Source organism: Bombina bombina, chromosome 2 (genome assembly GCF_027579735.1).
Source record: "Bombina bombina isolate aBomBom1 chromosome 2, aBomBom1.pri, whole genome shotgun sequence".
Taxonomy (NCBI): domain Eukaryota; kingdom Metazoa; phylum Chordata; class Amphibia; order Anura; family Bombinatoridae; genus Bombina; species Bombina bombina.
This window is the reverse complement of record NC_069500.1, coordinates 2587974-2611468: the sequence shown is the minus strand read 5'-3', so window position 1 is coordinate 2611468 and position 23495 is coordinate 2587974. Positions and strand designations below refer to the sequence as shown.

At 43.0% G+C, this 23495-nt stretch overlaps 1 protein-coding gene across 1 annotated transcript in view; it reads left to right on the top strand.

The window, feature by feature from the left end:
* The window catches only part of TLN1 (talin 1), a gene marked incomplete in the record, with an annotated part of 895533 nt that overhangs the window by 24606 nt on the left and 847432 nt on the right, over positions 1-23495 (top strand). Inside the window, 1 exon segment of the mRNA XM_053700951.1 lies at positions 6415-6512. Within this exon segment, the coding sequence (XP_053556926.1) occupies positions 6415-6512 (98 nt within the window).

The window sequence follows — 23495 nt, the reverse complement described above, 5'->3', positions numbered from 1 at the left end:
ATTCAGGTTATATCAGAGGGGTTAACCGATTTCTTTTTTCATTATTCCTAACAGCCTTTCTCCATTACTTCACATATGCCAAGGGGTTCAACCATTTATATTTTAACAGTTTATTTAATTTTCACATTCATTTTCTATTACTCCTATTAACATTTTATTTCTTACTATAGTGTTTTATACTTTTGACAAATCTTTAGAATGAATTACTTTGGAGAGATCCATTTATTTTAAAATAATAATCCCAAATTTTTTTTTTTATAGAAATACATTATTTTTTCAAGTGTCTTAGGTGAAGAATTTTCAAGTGGCTCCATTATATAGGTACTATTACAAAAGTGAAAGGGGAGACAAACAAATAAGATGGTGATATGTTGTGTAAGGGAATAAAATTGTCCCTTTATTTTAGTGGCTCCATTGTATAGGTATTATTACAAAGGGGAGAGGGGAGAAAAACAAATAAGGTGGTGATATGTTTGTGTAAGGGAATTAAATTATCCCTTTATTTAGGAAAAATCTCTAGGTATAATACATTGATTCTATATTTATATTTATTGGTGACTAAAACTAATTATACAAATGTATTAAAGATAGTGATTACTGTGTGCGTAGAAAAGGAGATATGTCCAATTCTGAATTCAAACCGTGGGGGTGAATCGTGTTGAAGTTGTATATGAATTCTGCTTCTAAATCTGAAACCCAATTGTAGAGGGGGAGATTTAGAAGCATCTATTCTAAAAAAAGAAGTAGAATTCATATACAACTTCAACACGATTCACCCCCAAAATCACCCCTAAAAACTATTTGGAACATTCCATTTCCACAAATTAAGCTCACTGAGGATACGAAGGGGTAACTGTGAAACCGTAATTTATCACAACATAAATATAAGGATAAAGAACCCAGCCCTCAGTAATTTATCACAACATAAATATAAGGATAAAGAACACAGCCCTCAGTAATTTATCACAACATAAATATAAGGATAAAGAACACAGCCCTCAGTAATTTATCACAACATAAATATAAGGATAAAGAACACAGCCCTCAGTAATTTATCACAACATAAATATAAGGATAAAGAACACAGCCCTCAGTAATTTATCACAACATAAATATAAGGATAAAGAACACAGCCCTCAGTAATTTATCACAACATAAATATAAGGATAAAGAACCCAGCCCTCAGTGATTTATCACAACATAAATATAAGGATAAAGAACCCAGCCCTCAGTAATTTATCACAACATAAATATAAGGATAAAGAACACAGCCCTCAGTAATTTATCACAACATAAATATAAGGATAAAGAACACAGCCCTCAGTGATTTATCACAACATAAATATAAGGATAAAGAACACAGCCCTCAGTAATTTATCACAACATAAATATAAGGATAAAGAACACAGCCCTCAGTGATTTATCACAACATAAATATAAGGATAAAGAACACAGCCCTCAGTGATTTATCACAACATAAATATAAGGATAAAGAACACAGCCCTCAGTAATTTATCACAACATAAATATAAGGATAAAGAACACAGCCCTCAGTAATTTATCACAACATAAATATAAGGATAAAGAACACAGCCCTCAGTAATTTATCACAACATAAATATAAGGATAAAGAACACAGCCCTCAGTGATTTATCACAACATAAATATAAGGATAAAGAACACAGCCCTCAGTAATTTATCACAACATAAATATAAGGATAAAGAACACAGCCCTCAGTAATTTATCACAACATAAATATAAGGATAAAGAACCCAGCCCTCAGTAATTTATCACAACATAAATATAAGGATAAAGAACACAGCCCTCAGTAATTTATCACAACATAAATATAAGGATAAAGAACACAGCCCTCAGTAATTTATCACAACATAAATATAAGGATAAAGAACACAGCCCTCAGTAATTTATCACAACATAAATATAAGGATAAAGAACACAGCCCTCAGTAATTTATCACAACATAAATATAAGGATAAAGAACCCAGCCCTCAGTAATTTATCACAACATAAATATAAGGATAAAGAACCCAGCCCTCAGTGATTTATCACAACATAAATATAAGGATAAAGAACACAGCCCTCAGTGATTTATCACAACATAAATATAAGGATAAAGAACCCAGCCCTCAGTAATTTATCACAACATAAATATAAGGATAAAGAACCCAGCCCTCAGTAATTTATCACAACATAAATATAAGGATAAAGAACACAGCCCTCAGTAATTTATCACAACATAAATATAAGGATAAAGAACACAGCCCTCAGTGATTTATCACAACATAAATATAAGGATAAAGAACACAGCCCTCAGTGATTTATCACAACATAAATATAAGGATAAAGAACACAGCCCTCAGTGATTTATCACAACATAAATATAAGGATAAAGAACACAGCCCTCAGTGATTTACCTTCAATTACACTTACAAGTGCTTTGATGAACTTTTTAGATACACAAAATTACAACCAATATAAGTAAACGGCCATTGTGGGGACACCATTTATAATCAGTCCTGCATTTAAATTGTTTTAACTACTTGTTAGTTTTTGCTACATATTTGTCATTTTAAAGTTGATGAAAAATAGATATAAAATATCGAATAGAGACAAATATTATTGTGATGAAGTAAAAGAATACATTCTATCTAAAATCTTTGAACAAAGGATACAAAAGAGCAGATAAACCTTTTTATTGGTGTATGAAACAAATGTATATCTGATACATATATATGTTATGAATTGATCGATATAGTGTTGCAACACTTAGGGATTGTGATTTATTTTATCTTGGTATTATCATGTTTTTATTTTGAAAATAAATTGTAGAAGAATTTTTCACTTATCCTGTTAAAGGTCTAGTTTTTTCTACATATTTAGCTAACAACTTCCATACACACCTTTATCCCTTTTGCAGATTAAGCGCCTAATCTCCATAACTTTTTCACTTTATACACCTTTCTGTCTGGGAAGTAGATAGTAGGAGAATAAGGCAAGGGATATTAACTCTTAAGCGCTAGTTAATTTAATCTTTTTGCTAAAATAGAGGACTGCACAACAAATAGTGCTATTGTTCTCTGCCCACCTACTCCTCTTGTCAGAAGCCCGCAAAGTAAAGTTTTAAAGCTCGCACAGAGACAGGAAAACAAATTAATCCTTTCCTGCAGTTGGGACGTGCGATGCTGTCCAATCTGTGCTGTGTTTTAGCGCCGTTAGGACGGCATGGATTGTCCTAGCTGTTCTGCTGTCCTGAAGCCATATTGGCTTCCTAACTGGGATCCAATGTAACAAATAAGTACCGGCAGAAAGGGGTTAAAAAAATAAATACAAATAAAAAGCTATGTGCACTGTAAATTATGCTTTGCGCTTTGAGGTGGTCCCTGGCTCTGTACTAAATGGCTCCTGTGGGTTTGGTCCCTGGCTCTGTACTAAATGGCTCCTGTGAGGTTGGTCCCTGGCTCTGTACTAAATGGCTCCCGTGAGGTTGGTCCCTGGCTCTGTACTAAATGGCTCCCGTGAGGTTGGTCCCTGGCTCTGTACTAAATGGCTCCTGTGAGGTTGGTCCCTGGCTCTGTACTAAATGGCTCCTGTGAGATTGGTCCCTGGCTCTGTACTAAATGGCTCCTGTGAGGTTGGTCCCTGGCTCTGTACTAAATGGCTCCTGTGAGATTGGTCCCGGGCTGTGTACTAAATGGCTCCTGTGAGGTTGGTCCCTGGCTCTGTACTAAATGGCTCCTGTGAGGTTGGTCCCTGGCTCTGTACTAAATGGCTCCTGTGAGGTTGGTCCCTGGCTCTGTACTAAATGGCTCCTGTGAGGTTGGTCCCTGGCTCTGAACTAAATAGCTCCTGTGAGGTTGTTCCCTGGCTCTGTACTAAATGGCTCCCGTGAGGTTGGTCCCTGGCTCTGTACTAAATAGCTCCTGTGAGGTTGGTCCCTGGCTCTGTACTAAATGGCTCCTGTGAGGTTGGTCCCTGGCTCTGTACTAAATGGCTCCCGTGAGGTTGGTCCCTGGCTCTGTACTAAATGGCTCCCGTGAGGTGGTCCCTGGCTCTGTACTAAATGGCTCCTGTGAGATTGGTCCCGGGCTCTGTACTAAATGGCTCCTGTGAGGTTGGTCCCTGGCTCTGTACTAAATGGCTCCTGTGAGATTGGTCCCGGGCTCTGTACTAAATGGCTCCTGTGAGGTTGGTCCCTGGCTCTGTACTAAATGGCTCCCGTGAGGTTGGTCCCTGGCTCTGTACTAAATGGCTCCCGTGAGATTGGTCCCTGGCTCTGTACTAAATGGCTCCTGTGAGGTTGGTCCCTGGCTCTGTACTAAATGGCTCCCGTGAGGTTGGTCCCTGGCTCTGTACTAAATGGCTCCTGTGAGGTTGGTCCCTGGCTCTGTACTAAATGGCTCCTGTGAGGTTGGTCCCTGGCTCTGTACTAAATGGCTCCCGTGAGGTTGGTCCCTGGCTCTGTACTAAATGGCTCCTGTGAGGTTGGTCCCTGGCTCTGTACTAAATGGCTCCTGTGAGGTTGGTCCCTGGCTCTGTACTAAATGGCTCCTGTGAGGTTGGTCCCTGGCTCTGTACTAAATGGCTCCTGTGAGGTTGGTCCCTGGCTCTGTACTAAATGGCTCCTGTGGGTTTGGTCCCTGGCTCTGTACTAAATGGCTCCTGTGAGGTTGGTCCCTGGCTCTGTACTAAATGGCTCCCGTGAGGTTGGTCCCTGGCTCTGTACTAAATGGCTCCTGTGAGGTTGGTCCCTGGCTCTGTACTAAATGGCTCCTGTGAGGTTGGTCCCTGGCTCTGTACTAAATGGCTCCTGTGAGGTTGGTCCCTGGCTCTGTACTAAATGGCTCCTGTGAGGTTGGTCCCTGGCTCTGTACTAAATGGCTCCTGTGGGTTTGGTCCCTGGCTCTGTACTAAATGGCTCCTGTGAGGTTGGTCCCTGGCTCTGTACTAAATGGCTCCCGTGAGGTTGGTCCCTGGCTCTGTACTAAATGGCTCCTGTGAGGTTGGTCCCTGGCTCTGTACTAAATGGCTCCTGTGGGTTTGGTCCCTGGCTCTGTACTAAATGGCTCCTGTGAGGTTGGTCCCTGGCTCTGTACTAAATGGCTCCCGTGAGGTTGGTCCCTGGCTCTGTACTAAATGGCTCCTGTGAGGTTGGTCCCTGGCTCTGTACTAAATGGCTCCCGTGAGGTTGGTCCCTGGCTCTGTACTAAATGGCTCCCGTGAGGTTGGTCCCTGGCTCTGTACTAAATGGCTCCTGTGAGGTTGGTCCCTGGCTCTGTACTAAATGGCTCCTGTGGGTTTGGTCCCTGGCTCTGTACTAAATGGCTCCAGTGGGTTTGGTCCCTGGCTCTGTACTAAATGGCTCCTGTGAGATTGGTCCCTGGCTCTGTACTAAATGGCTCTCGTGAGGTTGGTCCCTGGCTCTGTACTAAATGGCTCCTGTGAGATTGGTCCCTGGCTGCGTACTAAATGGCTCCCGTGAGGTTGGTCCCTGGCTGCGTACTAAATGGCTCCCGTGAGGCGGTCCCTGGCTCTGTACTAAATGGCTCCTGTGAGGTTGGTCCCTGGCTCTGTACTAAATGGCTCCTGTGAGGCGGTCCCTGGCTCTGTACTAAATGGCTCCTGTGAGGTTGGTCCCTGGCTCTGTACTAAATGGCTCCCGTGAGGTTGGTCCCTGGCTCTGTACTAAATGGCTCCTGTGAGGTTGGTCCCTGGCTCTGTACTAAATGGCTCTCGTGAGGTTGGTCCCTGGCTCTGTACTAAATGGCTCCCGTGAGGTTGGTCCCTGGCTGCGTACTAAATGGCTCCCGTGAGGCGGTCCCTGGCTCTGTACTAAATAGCTCCCGTGAGGCGGTCCCTGGCTCCGTACTAAATGGCTCCCGTGCGGCGGTCCCTGACTCCGTACTAAATGGTTTTAAATGGGTCACCTTTTTTAATGGGATTAATTTAAGCTCAACTGGAGCTTTTATTCTAAGTATATTAAAATTGGTATAGGGTGAACTCAATGTATTTTTCAACCTCATCTACTATATTATTATGTAGTACCAGAACTGAGTACATGGCAATCTTTATTTATGTGTCACTGCCACGTACCTGCTCCTTTGTGCGACCTGACCAATATATTATGATTATAGTTGACATCTGCTGCTCTGTCATTCAGTAAGAAAGAAATAACTCTGGGTACCTAACACCATGTGCCAGCTTCAGTGCCTGCATCTAATTGGTATTATGTATAAAATCACCATTAAGGTATTAGGGGGAACTGTTTATACAGATGGCTAGCCCCTACGGATATGGGATACTGACCTGTACACAGCATAGGATCTCTGCATTCTGCACATAGTTTTTTTCTGGGCATGTGCTACATAGTCTGATGTTTTTCTCTGTCATTTCAGCTAATGACTTTGGCCTCTTTTTGTCTGATGAGGATCCTAAGAAAGGGATCTGGCTTGAGGCTGGAAAAGCTCTGGATTATTATATGCTGCGTAATGGGGTAAGGCATCAGTGCATCCACACGTCCACCTCCATGTCATCCCTGGCTGACTGCCATCCACTCATCTCCAGTGCCACTTCTGGCTACCATTCCAACCGTCTGCTTATTGTCCATTTGTACTGTCCAGCCCATTTCCTACCTCATATCATCCATTCATCTCCATGCCATCTCTAGCTACCATCACCACCTTCATCTGCTTACTGTCCATTGTACTGTCCAACCCATCTCCTACCTTATACCATCCATTCATCTCCCGTGCCATCTCTAGCTACCATCACCACCTTCATCTGCTTACTGTCCATTGTACTGTCCAACCCATCTCCTACCTTATACCATCCATTCCTCTCCATGCCATCTCTAGCTACCATCACCACCTTCATCTGATTACTGTTCATTGTATCGTCCAGCCCATCTCCTACCTCACACCATCCATTCATCTCCCGTGCCATCTCTAGCTACCATCACCACCTTCATCTGCTTACTGTCCATTGTACTGTCCAACCCATCTCCTACCTCACACCATCCATTCATCTCCCGTGCCATCTCTAGCTACCATCACCACCTTCATCTGATTACTGTTCATTGTACCGTCCAGCCAATCTCCTACCTCATACCATCCATTCATCTCCCGTGCCATCTCTAGCTACCATCACCACCTTCATCTGCTTACTGTCCATTGTACTGTCCAACCCATCTCCTACCTTATACCATCCATTCCTCTCCATGCCATCTCTAGCTACCATCACCACCTTCATCTGATTACTGTTCATTGTACCGTCCAGCCAATCTCCTACCTCATACCATCCATTCCTCTCCATGCCATCTCTAGCTACCATCACCACCTTCATCTGCTTACTGTCCATTGTACTGTCCAACCCATCTCCTACCTTATACCATCCATTCCTCTCCATGCCATCTCTAGCTACCATCACTACCTTCATCTGTTTACTGTTCATTGTACCGTCCAGCCCATCTCCTACCTCACACCATCCATTCATCTCCCGTGCCATCTCTAGCTACCATCACCACCTTCATCTGATTACTGTTCATTGTATCGTCCAGCCCATCTCCTAGCTCACACCATCCATTCATCTCCCGTGCCATCTCTAGCTACCATCACCACCTTCATCTGCTTACTGTCCATTGTACTGTCCAGCCCATTTCCTACCTCATATCATCCATTCATCTCCATGCCATCTCTAGCTACCATCACCACCTTCATCTGCTTACTGTCCATTGTACTGTCCAACCCATCTCCTACCTTATACCATCCATTCATCTCCCGTGCCATCTCTAGCTACCATCACCACCTTCATCTGCTTACTGTCCATTGTACTGTCCAGCCCATTTCCTACCTCATATCATCCATTCATCTCCATGCCATCTCTAGCTACCATCACCACCTTCATCTGCTTACTGTTCATTGTACCGTCCAGCCAATCTCCTACCTTATACCATCCATTCATCTCCCGTGCCATCTCTAGCTACCATCACTACCTTCATCTGCTTACTGTCCATTGTACTGTCCAACCCATCTCCTACCTTATACCACGCGCGTGCAATTTCAGTCCGAGGACTGGATTCTGATTTGCTTATCAGTTTAAGAAGAAGGCAGCTACGTAATAGTGGGGGGAGTTCGGCATCCATATTGACCGGGTATTAGAGTAGTTAGCGCCGCTGATTAGGACAGAAGCAAGGCGGCAAGGGAGGAGGGGTATAGTGTAGGCGGACCTCCGTTTCTTAATTTACAATATGTCTCTAAATGATAGCTCCAGAATGCTTCTCTCTGCTTAAGCTTTTTAACCCTGCCACGCCCTCGTCTATCAACTGGTACATGTTCAATAATCTGATATCTAAGTTGGCTCACTGTGTGTCCAGCCTCCTTAAAGTGACATGCAACAGGTGATTTAACGCAGGCTGCTCTAATATTTGACTTGTGTTCCGTGATTCTATCACGGACACGTCTAGTCGTTTCGCCTACGTAAAATCTCGCACACGGACATTTTAGAATATAAATTACAAAATTTGTGTTGCATGTAAAAAAGCCATTGATAGAAAATTTCTTGCCTGTACGGGGATGATAAAAGTAGGAACCTTTTATTAAGTTGTTACAATTACTACATCCCAAACAGGGGAAACATCCATTTTTGTTGGGGCCTATCAATGTTTGCTTCTTTTTTTGGGGCCCAAATCAGATTTAATCAGTTGATCCCTGTTATTTTTAGGCCTCCTAAAGGCAATCATGTTTTTTTTTTAAATTCCACTATTTCTGGATTACTGTGTTTCAAGATATTCCAATGTTTATGAATTATATGTGAAATTTTGTTACTTTGTCTATTAAATTGGGTAACAAAAACGATCCTGTCTTTGTTAGCTTTTTCTTTATTAGGCACAATTTCAGACATCTGTGTAATGTGTTCCTTCTCTTTCTCAATTAAATCAGGGTATCCGACATCTCTTCCAGTCTGTTGCTGACCATACTCTTGTCAGTAACAATCCTCTTCACTCTTAGGAGTTGACTCCTAGGTAATGAGTTTTTTAGAGCTCATAGTCATAGTGTGGTAAATTATTGCGATCAATTCCCTTCCTATAGAAGTCTGTTTGAAGATTGCCATTAGTTTTGTACACTGTAGTGTCTAAAAAATGATCCTTTCTTCACTGTATTCTATAGTGAATTTGATTGAGAGAAGACACAAAGTCTAATAGGGTCCCAACGTCGCCCATCCATATGCCAAATATATCATCTATATAACGCCACCAGGTGGCGCCATATTGAATAAATAATGGATTTTCATAAACATAAAGTTCTTCAAAAATATTCATGAATATATTGGCATATGTAGGGGCGACGTTGGAACCCATAGCTGTTCCTTGCAATTGCAAAAAATATTGATCCCGAAACAGAAAAAAATTGTAGTATAGAATAATCTCTAAGAGTTTCAAAATGAATTCAATTTCTGATTCACCGTATGTCTTTGATTGTATCAACACAAATTTTATTGCATCCATGCCGCTAGAGTGTGGGATGGATGTATATAAACTTGATACGTCTAAACTGAAAATTAAATATTTTTCAGAGGGTAGATCCAACAATTGTAATTTACATAGAAAGTTATTATGTGTCTTTTACAAAAAAATTTGATTTTCTCTTGTAAGGTGTATCCAGTCCACGGATCATCCATTACTTGTGGGATATTCTCATTCCCAACAGGAAGTTGCAAGAGGACACCCACAGCAGAGCTGTAATATAGCTCCTCCCCTAACTGTCATAGCCAGTCATTCTCTTGCAACTCTCAACAAGCAAGGACGTTGTAGGAGAGAGTGGTTAAATATAGCTAGTTTATTTTCTTCAATCAAAAGTTTGTTATTTTTAAATAGTACCGGAGTTGTGCTATTTCTCTTGTTAAGTGTATCCAGTCCACGGATCATCCATTACTTATGGGATATTCTCCTTCCCAACAGGAAGTTGCAAGAGGATCACCCACAGCAGAGCTGCTATATAGCTCCTCCCCTAACTGTCATATCCAGTCATTCTCTTGCAAGCCTCAACCAAGATGGAGGTCGTAAGAGGAGTGTGGTGTTTTATACTTAGTTTATTCTTCAATGAAAAGTTTGTTATTTTTAAATGGTGCCGGAGTGTACTGTTTATCTCGCCAGTATTTAGAAGAAGAATCTGCCTGCATTTTCTATGATCTTAGCAGAAATAACTAAGATCCATGGCTGTTCTCACATATTCTGAGGAGTGAGGTAACTTCAGAGAGGGAATGGCGTGCAGGTTTTCCTGCAATAAGGTATGTGCAATTAATATTTTTCTAGGGATGGAATTTGCTAGAAAATGCTGCTGATACCGAACTAATGTAAGTAAAGCCTTAAATGCAGTTAAAGCGACTGGTATCAGGCTTATTAATAGAGATGCATATAAAAATGTTATATAAAACGTTTGCTGGCATGTTTAATCGTTTTTATATGTATTTGGTGATAAAACTTATTGGGGCCTAGTTTTTTTCCACATGGCTGGCTTGAATTTGGCCTAGAAACAGTTTCCTTAGGCTTTCCACTGTTGTAATATGAGTGGGAGGGGCCTATTTTGCCGTTTTTTTGCACAGCAAAAATTACAGACACAGACATCCAGCTTCTTCCTGCATGATCCAGGACATCTCTGGAGGGCTCAAAAGGCTTCAAAGTCGTTTTTGAGGGAGGTAAAAAGCCACAGTAGAGCTGTGGCAGTTGTTGTGACTGTTTGAAAAAAAAAAAAAAAAAACGTTTTTGTCTTTTATTATTTTTTGGGTATTAAGGGGTTAATCATCCATTTGCAAGTGGGTGCAATGCTCTGCTAACTTATTACATACACTGTAAAAATTTCATTAGTGTAACTGCATTTTTTCACTGTTATTTCAAATTTTGACAAAATTTGTGTTTCTTAAAGGTGCAGTAACGTTTTTTATATTGCTTGTAAACTTGTTTAAAGTGTTTTCCAAGCTTGCTAGTCTGTTTAAACATGCCTGACACAGAGGAAACTACTTGTTCATTATGTTTGAAAGCCATGGTGGAGCCCCATAGGAGTATTGATTTCACCTTAAACAGTAAAGATCAGTCTTTAAATATAAAAGAAATATCACCAGAAGATTCTGACGAGGGGGAAGTTATGCCGACTAACTCTCCCCACGTGTCAGACCCTTCGCCTCCCGCTCAGGGGATGCACGCTAATATGGCGCCAATTACATCAGGGACGCCCATAGCGATTACCTTGCAGGACATGGCTGCAATCATGAATAATACCCTGTCGGAGGTATTATCCAGGTTGCCTGAATTAAGAGGCAAGCGCGATTGCTCTGGGGTTAGGAGAAATACAGAGCGCGCAGATGCTGTAAGGGCCATGTCTGATACTGCGTCACAATATGCAGATCATGAGGACGGAGAGCTTCAGTCTGTGGGTGACATCTCTGATTCGGGGAATCCTGATTCAGAGACTTCTAATTTTAAATTTAAGCTTGAGAACCTCCGTGTGTTGCTTGGGGAGGTATTAGCTGCTCTGAATGACTGTAACACAGTTGCAGTACCAGAGAAATTGTGTAGGCTGGATAAATACTATGCGGTACCGGTGTGTACTGATGTTTTTCCTATACCTAAAAGGCTTACAGAAATTATTAGCAAGGAGTGGGATAGACCGGGTGTGCCTTTTTCCCCACCTCCTATATTTAGAAAAATGTTTCCAATAGACGCCACTACACAGGACGTATGGCAGACGGTCCCTAAGGTGGAGGGAGCAGTTTCTACTTTAGCAAAGCGTACTACTATCCCGGTTGAGGACAGTTGTGCTTTTTCAGATCCAATGGATAAAAAATTGGAGGGTTACCTTAAGAAAATGTTTATTCAACAAGGTTTTATTTTACAGCCCCTTGCATGCATTGCGCCTGTCACGGCCGCGGCGGCATTCTGGTTTGAGGCCCTGGAAGAGGCCATCCATACAGCTCCATTGACTGACATTATTGACAAGCTTAGAACACTTAAGCTAGCTAACTCATTTGTTTCTGATGCCATTGTTCATTTGACTAAACTAACGGCTAAGAATTCCAGATTCGCCATCCAAGCGCGTAGGGCGCTATGGCTTAAATCCTGGTCAGCTGACGTGACTTCGAAGTCTAAATTACTCAACATTCCTTTCAAGGGGCAGACCTTATTCGGGCCTGGTTTGAAGGAAATTATTGCTGACATTACTGGAGGTAAGGGTCACACCCTTCCTCAGGACAGGGCCAAAGCAAAGGCCAAACAGTCTAATTTTCGTGCCTTTCGAAATTTCAAGGCAGGTGCAGCATCAACTTCCTCCGCTTCAAAACAAGAGGGAACTTTTGCTCAATCTAAGCAGGCCTGGAAACCTAACCAGTCCTGGAACAAAGGCAAGCAGGCCAGAAAGCCTGCTGCTGCCTCTAAGACAGCATGAAGGAACGGCCCCCTATCCGGCGACGGATCTAGTAGGGGGCAGACTTTCTCTCTTCGCCCAGGCATGGGCAAGAGATGTTCAGGATCCCTGGGCGTTGGAGATCATATCTCAGGGATATCTTCTGGACTTCAAAGCTTCCCCTCCACAAGGGAGATTTCATCTTTCAAGGCTATCTGCAAATCAGATAAAGAAAGAGGCATTCCTACGCTGTGTGCAAGACCTCCTAGTTATGGGAGTGATCCATCCAGTTCTGCGGACGGAACAAGGACAGGGTTTTTATTCAAATCTGTTTGTGGTTCCCAAAAGAGAGGGAACCTTCAGACCAATTTTGGATCTAAAGATCTTAAACAAATTCCTCAGAGTTCCATCTTTCAAAATGGAAACTATTTGGACCATCCTACCCATGATCCAAGAAGGTCAGTACATGACCACAGTGGACTTAAAGGATGCCTACCTTCACATACCGATTCACAAAGATCATCATCGGTTTCTAAGGTTTGCCTTTCTAGACAGGCATTACCAATTTGTAGCTCTTCCCTTCGGGTTGGCTACAGCCCCGAGAATCTTTACAAAGGTTCTGGGCTCACTTCTGGCGGTTCTAAGACCGCGAGGCATAGCGGTGGCTCCGTGTCTAGACGACATCCTGATACAGGCGTCAAGCTTTCAAGTTGCCAAGTCTCATACAGAGATAGTTCTGGCATTTCTGAGGTCGCACGGGTGGAAATTGAACGAGGAAAAGAGTTCTCTATCCCCACTCACAAGAGTCTCCTTCTTAGGGACTCTTATAGATTCTGTAGAAATGAAAATTTACCTGACGGAGTCCAGGTTATCAAAACTTCTAAATGCTTGCCGTGTTCTTCACTCCATTCCGCGCCCTTCGGTAGCTCAGTGTATGGAGGTAATCGGCTTAATGGTAGCGGCAATGGACATAGTGCCATTTGCGCGCCTTCATCTCAGACCGCTGCAATTATGCATGCTGAGTCAGTGGAATGGGGATTACACAGATTTGTCCCCTCTGCTAAATCTGGATCAAGAGACCAGAGATTCTCTTCTCTGGTGGTTGTCTCGGGTACACCTGTCCAAGGGTATGACCTTTCGCAGGCCAGATTGAACAATTGTAACAGATGCCAGCCTTCTAGGTTGGGGTGCAGTCTGGAATTCCCTGAAGGCACAGGGATCGTGGACTCAGGAGGAGAAACTCCTTCCAATAAATATTCTGGAGTTAAGAGCAATATTCAATGCTCTTCTGGCTTGGCCTCAGTTAGCAACACTGAGGTTCATCAGATTTCAGTCGGACAACATCACGACTGTGGCTTACATCAACCATCAAGGGGGAACCAGGAGTTCCCTAGCAATGTTAGAAGTCTCAAATATAATTCGCTGGGCAGAGTACCACTCTTGCCACCTGTCAGCAATCCATATCCCAGGCGTGGAGAACTGGGAGGCGGATTTTCTAAGTCGTCAGACTTTCCATCCGGGGGAGTGGGAACTCCACCCGTAGGTGTTTGCTCAGTTGATTCATCGTTGGGGCAAACCAGAGTTGGATCTCATGGCGTCTCGCCAGAACGCCAAGCTTCCTTGTTACGGATCCAGGTCCAGGGACCCAGAAGCGACGCTGATAGATAATCTAGCAGCGCCTTGGTTCTTCAACCTGGCTTATGTGTTTCCACCGTTTCCTCTGCTCCCTCGACTGATTGCCAAAATCAAACAGGAGAGAGCATCTGTGATTCTGATAGCACCTGCGTGGCCACGCAGGACTTGGTATGCAGACCTAGTGGACATGTCATCCTTTCCACCATGGACTCTGCCTCTAAGACAGGACCTTCTGATACAAGGTCCTTTCAATCATCCAAATCTAATTTCTCTGAGACTGACTGCATGGAGATTGAACGCTTGATTCTATCAAAGCGTGGCTTCTCCGAGTCAGTCATTGATACTTTAATACAGGCACGAAAGCCTGTTACCAGGAAAATCTACCACAAGATATGGAGTAAATATCTTTATTGGTGTGAATCCAAGAATTACTCATGGAGTAAGGTTAGGATTCCTAGAATATTGTCTTTTCTCCAAGAGGGCTTGGACAAAGGATTATCAGCTAGTTCCTTAAAGGGACAGATTTCTGCTCTGTCTATTCTTTTGCACAAGCGTCTGGCAGAGGTTCCAGACGTCCAGGCATTTTGCCAGGCTTTGGTTAGAATTAAGCCTGTGTTTAAACCTGTTGCTCCCCCGTGGAGCTTAAACTTGGTTCTTAAGGTTCTTCAAGGAGTTCCGTTTGAACCCCTTCATTCCATTGATATTAAACTTTTATCTTGGAAAGTTCTGTTTTTGATGGCTATTTCCTCGGCTCGGAGAGTCTCTGAGCTATCTCCCTTACAATGTGATTCTCCTTATCTGACTTTTCATGCAGATAAAGTAGTCCTGCGTACCAAACCTGGGTTTTTACCTAAGGTGGTTTCTAACAAGAATATCAATCAAGAGATTGTTGTTCCATCATTGTGTCCTAATCCTTCTTCAAAGAAGGAACGTCTTTTACATAATCTGGACGTAGTCCGTGCCTTGAAGTTTTACTTACAAGCTACTAAAGATTTTCGTCAAACATCTACCCTGTTTGTCGTTTACTCTGGACAGAGGAGAGGTCAAAAAGCTTCGGCAACCTCTCTTTCCTTTTGGCTTCGGAGCATAATACGCCTAGCCTATGAGACTGCTGGACAGCAGCCCCCTGAAAGGATTACAGCTCATTATACTAGAGCTGTGGCTTCCACCTGGGCCTTTAAAAATGAGGCCTCTGTTGAACAGATTTGCAAGGCCGCGACTTGGTCTAAGCTTCACACTTTTTCCAAATTTTACAAATTTGATACTTTTGCTTCTTCGGAGGCTGTTTTGGGGAGAAAGGTTCTTCAGGCAGTGGTTCCTTCCGCTTAATCCTGCCTTGTCCCTCCCATCATCCGTGTACTTTGCTTTGGTATTGGTATCCCATAAGTAATGGATGATCCGTGGACTGGATACACTTAACAAGAGAAAACATAATTTATGCTTATCTGATAAATTTATTTCTCTTGTAGTGTATCCAGTCCACGGCCCGCCCTGTCCTTTTAAGGCAGGTCTAAGTTTTAATTAAAGTACAGTCACCACTGCACCCTATTGTTTCTCCTTTCTCTGTTTGTTTTCGGTCGAATGACTGGATATGACAGTTAGGGGAGGAGCTATATAGCAGCTCTGCTGTGGGTGATCCTCTTGCAACTTCCTGTTGGGAAGGAGAATATCCCATAAGTAATGGATGATCCGTGGACTGGATACACTACAAGAGAAATAAATTTATCAGGTAAGCATAAATTTATTTCTCTTGTAGTGTATCCAGTCCACGGCCCGCCCTGTCCTTTTAAGGCAGGTCTAAATTTTAATTAAACTACAGTCACCACTGCACCCTATGGTTTCTCCTTTCTCTGTTTGTTTTCGGTCGAATGACTGGATATGACAGTTAGGGGAGGAGCTATATAGCAGCTCTGCTGTGGGTGATCCTCTTGCAACTTCCTGTTGGGAAGGAGAATATCCCATAAGTAATGTATGATCCGTGGACTGGATACACTACAAGAGAAATAAATTTATCAGGTAAGCATAAATTATGTTTTTATCTCAGGCAGTAAATAGAAGAAGAATCTGCCGGAGGTTTCTATGATCTTAGCAGGTTGTAACTAAGATCCATTGTTGTTCTCAAATATGTCTGAGGGAATTACACAGATGAAGTAACTTCAGCGAGAGAATGGCGTGCAGTTTATTCTGCTATCAGGTATGTGCAGTTATAATTTTTTCTAGAGATGGAAAACACTAGAAAATGCTGCTGATACCGGATTAATGTAAGTTAAGCCTGAATACAGTGATTTAATAACGACTGGTATCATGCTTACTCCCAGGGGTAATACCCTTATGATATTGCAATATAAAACGTTTGCTGGCATGTTTAATCGTTTTTATATATGCTTTGGTGATAAAACTTTATTGGGGCCTAGTTTTTTCCACATGGCTGGCTTAAATTTTGACTAGAAACAGTTTCCTGAGGCTTTCCACTGTTGTAGTATAAAAGTTACAGTTGGTGCAGTTAAAATTACAAACTGTGGCATCCAGCTTCCCTCAAAGGCCCTCTGAATGCTATAGGACATCTCTAAAGGGCCCAAAGGCTTTCCAAAGTCGTTTATTGGGGAAGGTAGGGCCACAGCTTGCTGTGGCAGTTGGTTGTGACTGTTAAAAAAACGTCTATTTCGTTTTTTTTATCCATTTTTTAAACTAAGGGGTTAATCATCCATTTGCAAGTGGGTGCAATGCTCTGTTAGCCTATTATACACACTGTAAAAATTTCATTTGATTTACTGCATTTTTTCACTGTTTTTCAAATTCTGACAAAATTTGTTTCTCTTAAAGGCACAGTACCGTTTTTTATATTTGCTTGTTAACTTGATTTAAAGTGTTTCCCAAGCTTGCTAGTCTCATTGCTAGTCTGTATAAACATGTCTGACATAGAAGAAACTCCTTGTTTATTATGTTTAAAAGCCATGGTGGAACCCCCTCTTAGAATGTGTACCAAATGTACTGATTTCATTTTATGCAATAAAGATCATTTTCTGTCTTTAAAAAATTTATCACCAGAGGAATCTGACGAGGGGGAAGTTATGCCGACTAACTTTCCCCACGTGTCAGACACTTTGACTCCCGCTTAAGGGACTCACGCTCAAATGCCGCCAAGTACATCTAGGGCGCCCATAGCGTTTACTTTACAAGACATGGCGGCAGTCATGGATAATACACTGTCAGCGGTATTTGCCAGACTACCTGAACTTAGAGGTAAGCGAGATAGCTCTGGTGTGAGACAAAATGCAGAGCATACTGACGCTTTAAGAACCATGTCTGATACTGCCTCACAATATGCAGAAGCTGAGGAAAGAGAGCTTCAGTCAGTGGGTGATGTTAATGACTCAGGAAAGATACCTGATTCTAATATTTCTACATTTAAATTTAAGCTTGAACACCTCCGCGTGTTGCTTAGGGAGGTTTTAGCTGCTCTGAATGACTGTGATACCATTGCAGTGCCAGAGAAATTGTGTAGACTGGATAAATACTTTGCAGTGCCGGTGTGTACTGATGTTTTTCCAAATACCTAAAAGGTTTACAGAAATTATTAATAAGGAATGGGATAGACCAGGTGTGCCGTTCTCTCCCCCTCCTATTTTTAGAAAAATGTTTCCAATAGACGCCACCACACGGGACTTATGGCAGACAGTCCCTAAGGTGGAGGGAGCAGTTTCTACTCTTGCAAAGCGTACTACTATCCCTGTCGAGGACAGTTGTGCTTTTTTTTTAGATCCAATGGATAAAAAATTAGAGGTTACCTTAAGAAAATATTTATTCAACAAGGTTTTATCCTACAGCCCCTTGCATGCATTGCCCCTGTAACTGCTGCTGCGGCGTACTGGTTTGAGTCTCTGGAAGAGGCTTTACAGGTAGCGACTCCATTGGATGACATACTTGGCAAACTTAGAGCACTTAAGCTAGCCAATTCTTTTATTCTGATGCCATTGTTCATTTGACTAAACTAACGGCTAAGAATTCTGGTTTTGCTATACAGGCGCGCAGAGCACTATGGCTTAGATCATGGTCAGCTGACGTGACTTCAAAATCTAAGCTACTTAACATTCCCTTCAAGGGGCAGACCCTATTCGGGCCTGGTTGAAGGAGATTATTGATGATATCACTGGAGGAAAAGGTCATGCCCTTCCTCAGGACAGGTCCAAATCTAGGACCAAACAGTCTAATTTTCGTGCCTTTCAAAACTTCAAGGCAGGTGCGGCATCAACTTCCTCTAATAATAAACAAGAGGGAACTTTTGCTCAATCCAAGACGGTCTGGAGACCAAACCTGACCTGGAAAAAAGGTAAGCAGGTAAAAAAGCCTGCTGCTGCCTCTAAGACAGCATGAAGGAACGGCCCCCTATCCGGGAACGGATCTAGTAGGGGGCAGACTTTCACTCTTCGCCCAGGCGTGGGCAAGAGATGTTCAGGATCCCTGGGCGTTGGAAATTATATCCCAGGGATATCTTTTGGACTTCAAAGCTTCCCCCCCAAAATGGAGATTTCACCTTTCACAATTATCTGCACACCAGATAAAGAGAGAGGCATTCTTACACTGTGTACGAGACCTCCTAGTTATGGGAGTGATCCATCCAGTTCCAAAGGAGGAACAGGGACAGGGTTTTTACTCAAATCTGTTTGTGGTTCCCAAAAAAGAGGGAACCTTCAGACCAATTTTGGATCTAAAGATCTTAAACAAATTCCTCAAAGTTCCGTCGTTCAAGATGGAAACTATTTGTACCATCCTACCACTGATCCAGGAGGGTCAATATATGACTACAATGGATCTAAATGATGCTTATCTTCACATTCCGATACACAAAGATCATCATCGGTTTCTCAGGTTTGCCTTTCAAGACAGGCATTACCAGTTGTAGCTCTTCCCTTGGGATTAGCTACAGCCCCAAGAATCTTTACAAAGGTTCTAGGGTTGCTTATGGCGTTCCTAAGGCCGGGGGGCATAGCAGTAGCCCCTTATTTAGACGACATCCTGATACAGGCGTCAAACTTCCAAATTGCCAAGTCTCATATGGACGTAGTACTGGCATTTCTGAGGTCGCATGGGTGGAAAGTGAATGAGGAAAAGAGTTCTCTATCCCCACTCACAAGAGTTTCCTTTCTAGGGACTCTGATAGATTCTGTAGAAATGAAAATTCACCTGACGGAGTCCAGGTTATCAAAGCTTCTAAATTCCTGCCGGGTTCTTCATTCCATTCCGCGCCCTTCGGTGGTTCAGTGTATGGAAGTAATCGGCTTAATGGTAGCGGCAATGGACATAGTGCCGTTTGCACGCTTACATCTCAGACCGCTGCAACTATGCATGCTCAGTCAGTGGAACGGGGATTACACAGATTTGTCCCCTCCACTGAATCTGGACCAAGAGACCAGGGATTCTCTTCTCTGGTGGCTATCTCGGGTCCATCTGTCCAAAGGTATGACCTTTCGCAGGCCAGATTGGACAATTGTTACGACAGATGCCAGCCTTCTAGGTTGGGGTGCAGTCTGGAACTCCCTGAAGGCTCAGGGATCGTGGACTCAGGAGGAGTCTCTCCTTCCATTAAATATTCTGGAACTAAGAGCGATATTCAAGGCTCTTCAGGCTTGGCCTCAGTTAGCAACTCTGAGGTACATCAGATTTCAGTCGGACAACATCACGACTGTAGCTTACATCAACCATCAAGGGGGAACGAGAAGTTCCCTAGAGATGTTAGAAGTTTCAAAAATAATTCGCTGGGCAGAGATTCACTCTTGCCACCTATCAGCTATCCATATCCCAGGTGTAGAGCACTGGGAGGCGGATTTTCTAAGTCGTCAGACTTTTCATCCGGGAGAGTGGGAACTCCATCCGGAGGTATTTGCACAACTGATTCATCGTTGGGGCAAACCAGAACTGGATCTCATGGCGTCTCGCCAGAACGCCAAGCTTCCGTGTTACGGATCCAGGTCCAGGGATCCCAAGGCGACACTGATAGATGCTCTAGCAGCGCCCTGGTCTTTCAACCTGGCTTATGTGTTTCCACCGTTTCCTCTGCTCCCTCGACTGATTGCCAAGATCAAGCAGGAGAGAGCATCGGTGATTCTGATAGCACCTGCGTGGCCACGCAGGATCTGGTATGCAGATCTAGTGGACATGTCATCCTTTCCACCATGGTCTCTGCCTCTGAAACAGGACCTTCTACTTCAGGGTCCTTTCAACCATCCAAATCTAATTTCTCTGAGGCTGACTGCCTGGAGATTGAACGCTTGATTTTATCAAAGCGTGGCTTCTCCGAGTCAGTTATTGATACCTTAAGACAGGCACGAAAGCCTGTTACCAGGAAAATTTACCATAAGGTATGGTGTAGATATCTTTATTGGTGTGAATCTAAGGGTTACTCATGGAGTAAGATCAGGATTGCTAGAATATTATCTTTTCTCCAAGAAGGTTTGGAAAAAGGATTGTCAGCTAGTTAAGCGTCTGGCAGATGTTCCAGACGTTCAGGCATTTTGTCAGGCTTTAGTTAGAATCAAGCCTGTGTTTAAACCTGTTGCTCCACCATGGAGCTTAAACTTGGTTTTTAAGGTTCTTCAAGGAGTTCCGTTTGAACCTCTTCATTCCATAGATATCAAGCTTTTATATTGGAAAGTCATTTTTTTTTCTTTTTTGGTAGCTATTTCCTCGGCTCGTAGAGTATCTGAGCTATCTGCCTTACAATGTGATTCTCCTTATCTGATTTTTCATACGGATAAGGTAGTCCTGCGTACCAAACCTGGGTTCTTACCTAAGGTGGTATCTAACAAGAATATCAATCAAGAGATTGTTGTTCCATCCTTGTGTTACACAATCTGGACGTGGTCCGTGCTTTAAAGTTTTACTTACAAGCTACTAAAGATTTTCGTCAAACATCTGCTTTGTTTGTTGTCTACTCTGGACAGAGGAAAGGTCAAAAGGCTTCTGCAACCTCTTTTTCTTTTTGACTAAGAAGCTTAATCCGCTTAGCCTATGAGACTGCTGGACAGCAGCCTCCTGAAAGGATTACAGCTCATTCCACTAGAGCTGTTGCTTCCACTTGGGCCTTTAAAAATGAGGCTTCTTTTGATCAGATTTGCAAGGCGACGACTTGGTCTTCGCTTCATATTTTTTCAAAATTTTACAAATTTGATACTTTGCTTCTTCGGAGGCTATATTTGGGTGAAAGGTTTTACGGGCAGTGGTTCCTTCCATTTAAGTTCCTGCCTTGTCCCTCCCTTCATCCGTGTACTTTAGCTTTGGTATTGGTATCCCACAAGTAATGGATGATCCGTGAACTGGATACACCTTACAAGAGAAAACACAATTTATGCTTACCTGATAAATTTATTTCTCTTGTGGTGTATCCAGTCCACGGCCCGCCCTGTCATTTTAAGGCAGATAATATTTAAATTTAAACTACAGTAACCACTGCACCCTATGGTTCCTCCTTTCTCGGCTTGTTTTCGGTCGAATGACTGGCTATGACAGTTAGGGGAGGAGCTATATTACAGCTCTGCTGTGGGTGTCCTCTTGCAACTTCCTGTTGGGAATGAGAATATCCCACAAGTAATGGATGATCCGTGGACTGGATACACCACAAGAGAAATACATTTATCAGGTAAGCATAAATTGTGTTTTTCAACAAATGGTCTTAAAATCTTATCAAGGTAAATGGCAATGTTGGAAAAAATGGACCCCATCCCCCTAGACGATAGGTCTCCCAGGTGGCTCTTTTGCATTTTTGTGCACCTTCGGCAAAGTGTAAAAAATAGGAATTCTAGAGTGAGTAACAGTTAGAAATATGTCATAGGGGAGGAGTTTTTTGATAGAATATAAGGCTGAGCCCAGTAGGCTTTTGTGTATGCATGATTAAGAACCTGTGTGGTTCGAAACGTTGCATTTTTATGCTTTTGTACTAACCTAATAAAGGATAATTTATATGGTGCGGCTGCTTCTTGGAGTTTGTACTATTTTGAGGGTTTGAGTGTGAACCCTGCAGCAAGCACATTCCAGATACTGGTGCTGAACTACTTTGGCTTTTTGCATTGTACCGTCCAGCCCATCTCCTACCTCATACCATCAATTAATCTGTGCCACCTCTGGCTACCATTGCCACCACCTTCATCTGCTTACTGTCCATTGTACCGTCCAGCCCATTGTCTACCTCATTCCATCCATTTGCCACCTCTGGCTACCATTCCCACCATCTGCTTACTGTCCATTGTACCGTTCAGACCATCTCCTACCTCATACCATCAATTAATCTCCTGTGCCACCTCTGGCTACCATTGCCACCACCTTCATCTGCTTACTGTCCATTGTACCGTCCAGCCCATTGTCTACCTCATTCCATCCATTTGCCACCTCTGCCTACCATTCCCACCATCTGCTTACTGTCCATTGTACCGTCCAGACCATCTCCTACCTCATACCATCAATTAATCTCCTGTGCCACCTCTGGCTACCATTGCCACCACCTTCATCTGCTTACTGTCCATTGTACCGTCCAGCCCATTGTCTACCTCATTCCATCCATTTGCCAGCCATTTGTCTCCCGTGCCACCTCTGGCTACCATACCCACCATTTCCCTGTCCATTGTACCTTATTACACACTGTACACTGCACTATCCCCAGCTGGTTACCGCCCATTTAACCTCAGTTACACCTTATTACTCACTGTACACTGCACTATCCCAGCTGGTTACTGACCATTTAACCTCAGTTGCACCTTATTACTCACTGTACACTGCACTATCCCCAGCTGGTTACCGCCCATTTAACCTCAGTTACACCTTATTACTCACTGTACACTGCACTATCCCAGCTGGTTACTGACCATTTAACCTCAGTTGCACCTTATTACTCACTGTACACTGCACTATCCCAGCTGGTTACTGACCATTTAACCTCAGTTGCACCTTATTACTCACTGTACACTGCACTATCCCCAGCTGGTTACCACCCATTTAACCTCAGTTACACCTTATTACTCACTGTACACTGCACTATCCCCAGCTGGTTACTGACCATTTAACCTCAGTCACACCTTATTACTCAGTGTACACTGCACTATCCCAGCTGGTTACTGACCATTTAACTTCAGTTACACCTTATTACTCACTGTACACTACACTATCCCCAGCTGATTACTGACCATTTAACCTCAGTTACACCTTATTACTTACTGTGCACTGCACTATCCCAGCTGGTTACTGCCCATTTAACCTCAGTTACACCTTATTACTCACTGTGCACTGCACTATCCCAGCTGGTTACTGCCAATTTAACCTCAGTTACACCTTATTACTCACTGTACATGGCACTATCCCCAGCTGATTACTGACCATTTAACCTCAGTTACACCTTATTACTCACTGTACACTGCACTATCCCAGCTGGTTACTGACCATTTAACTTCAGTTACACCTTA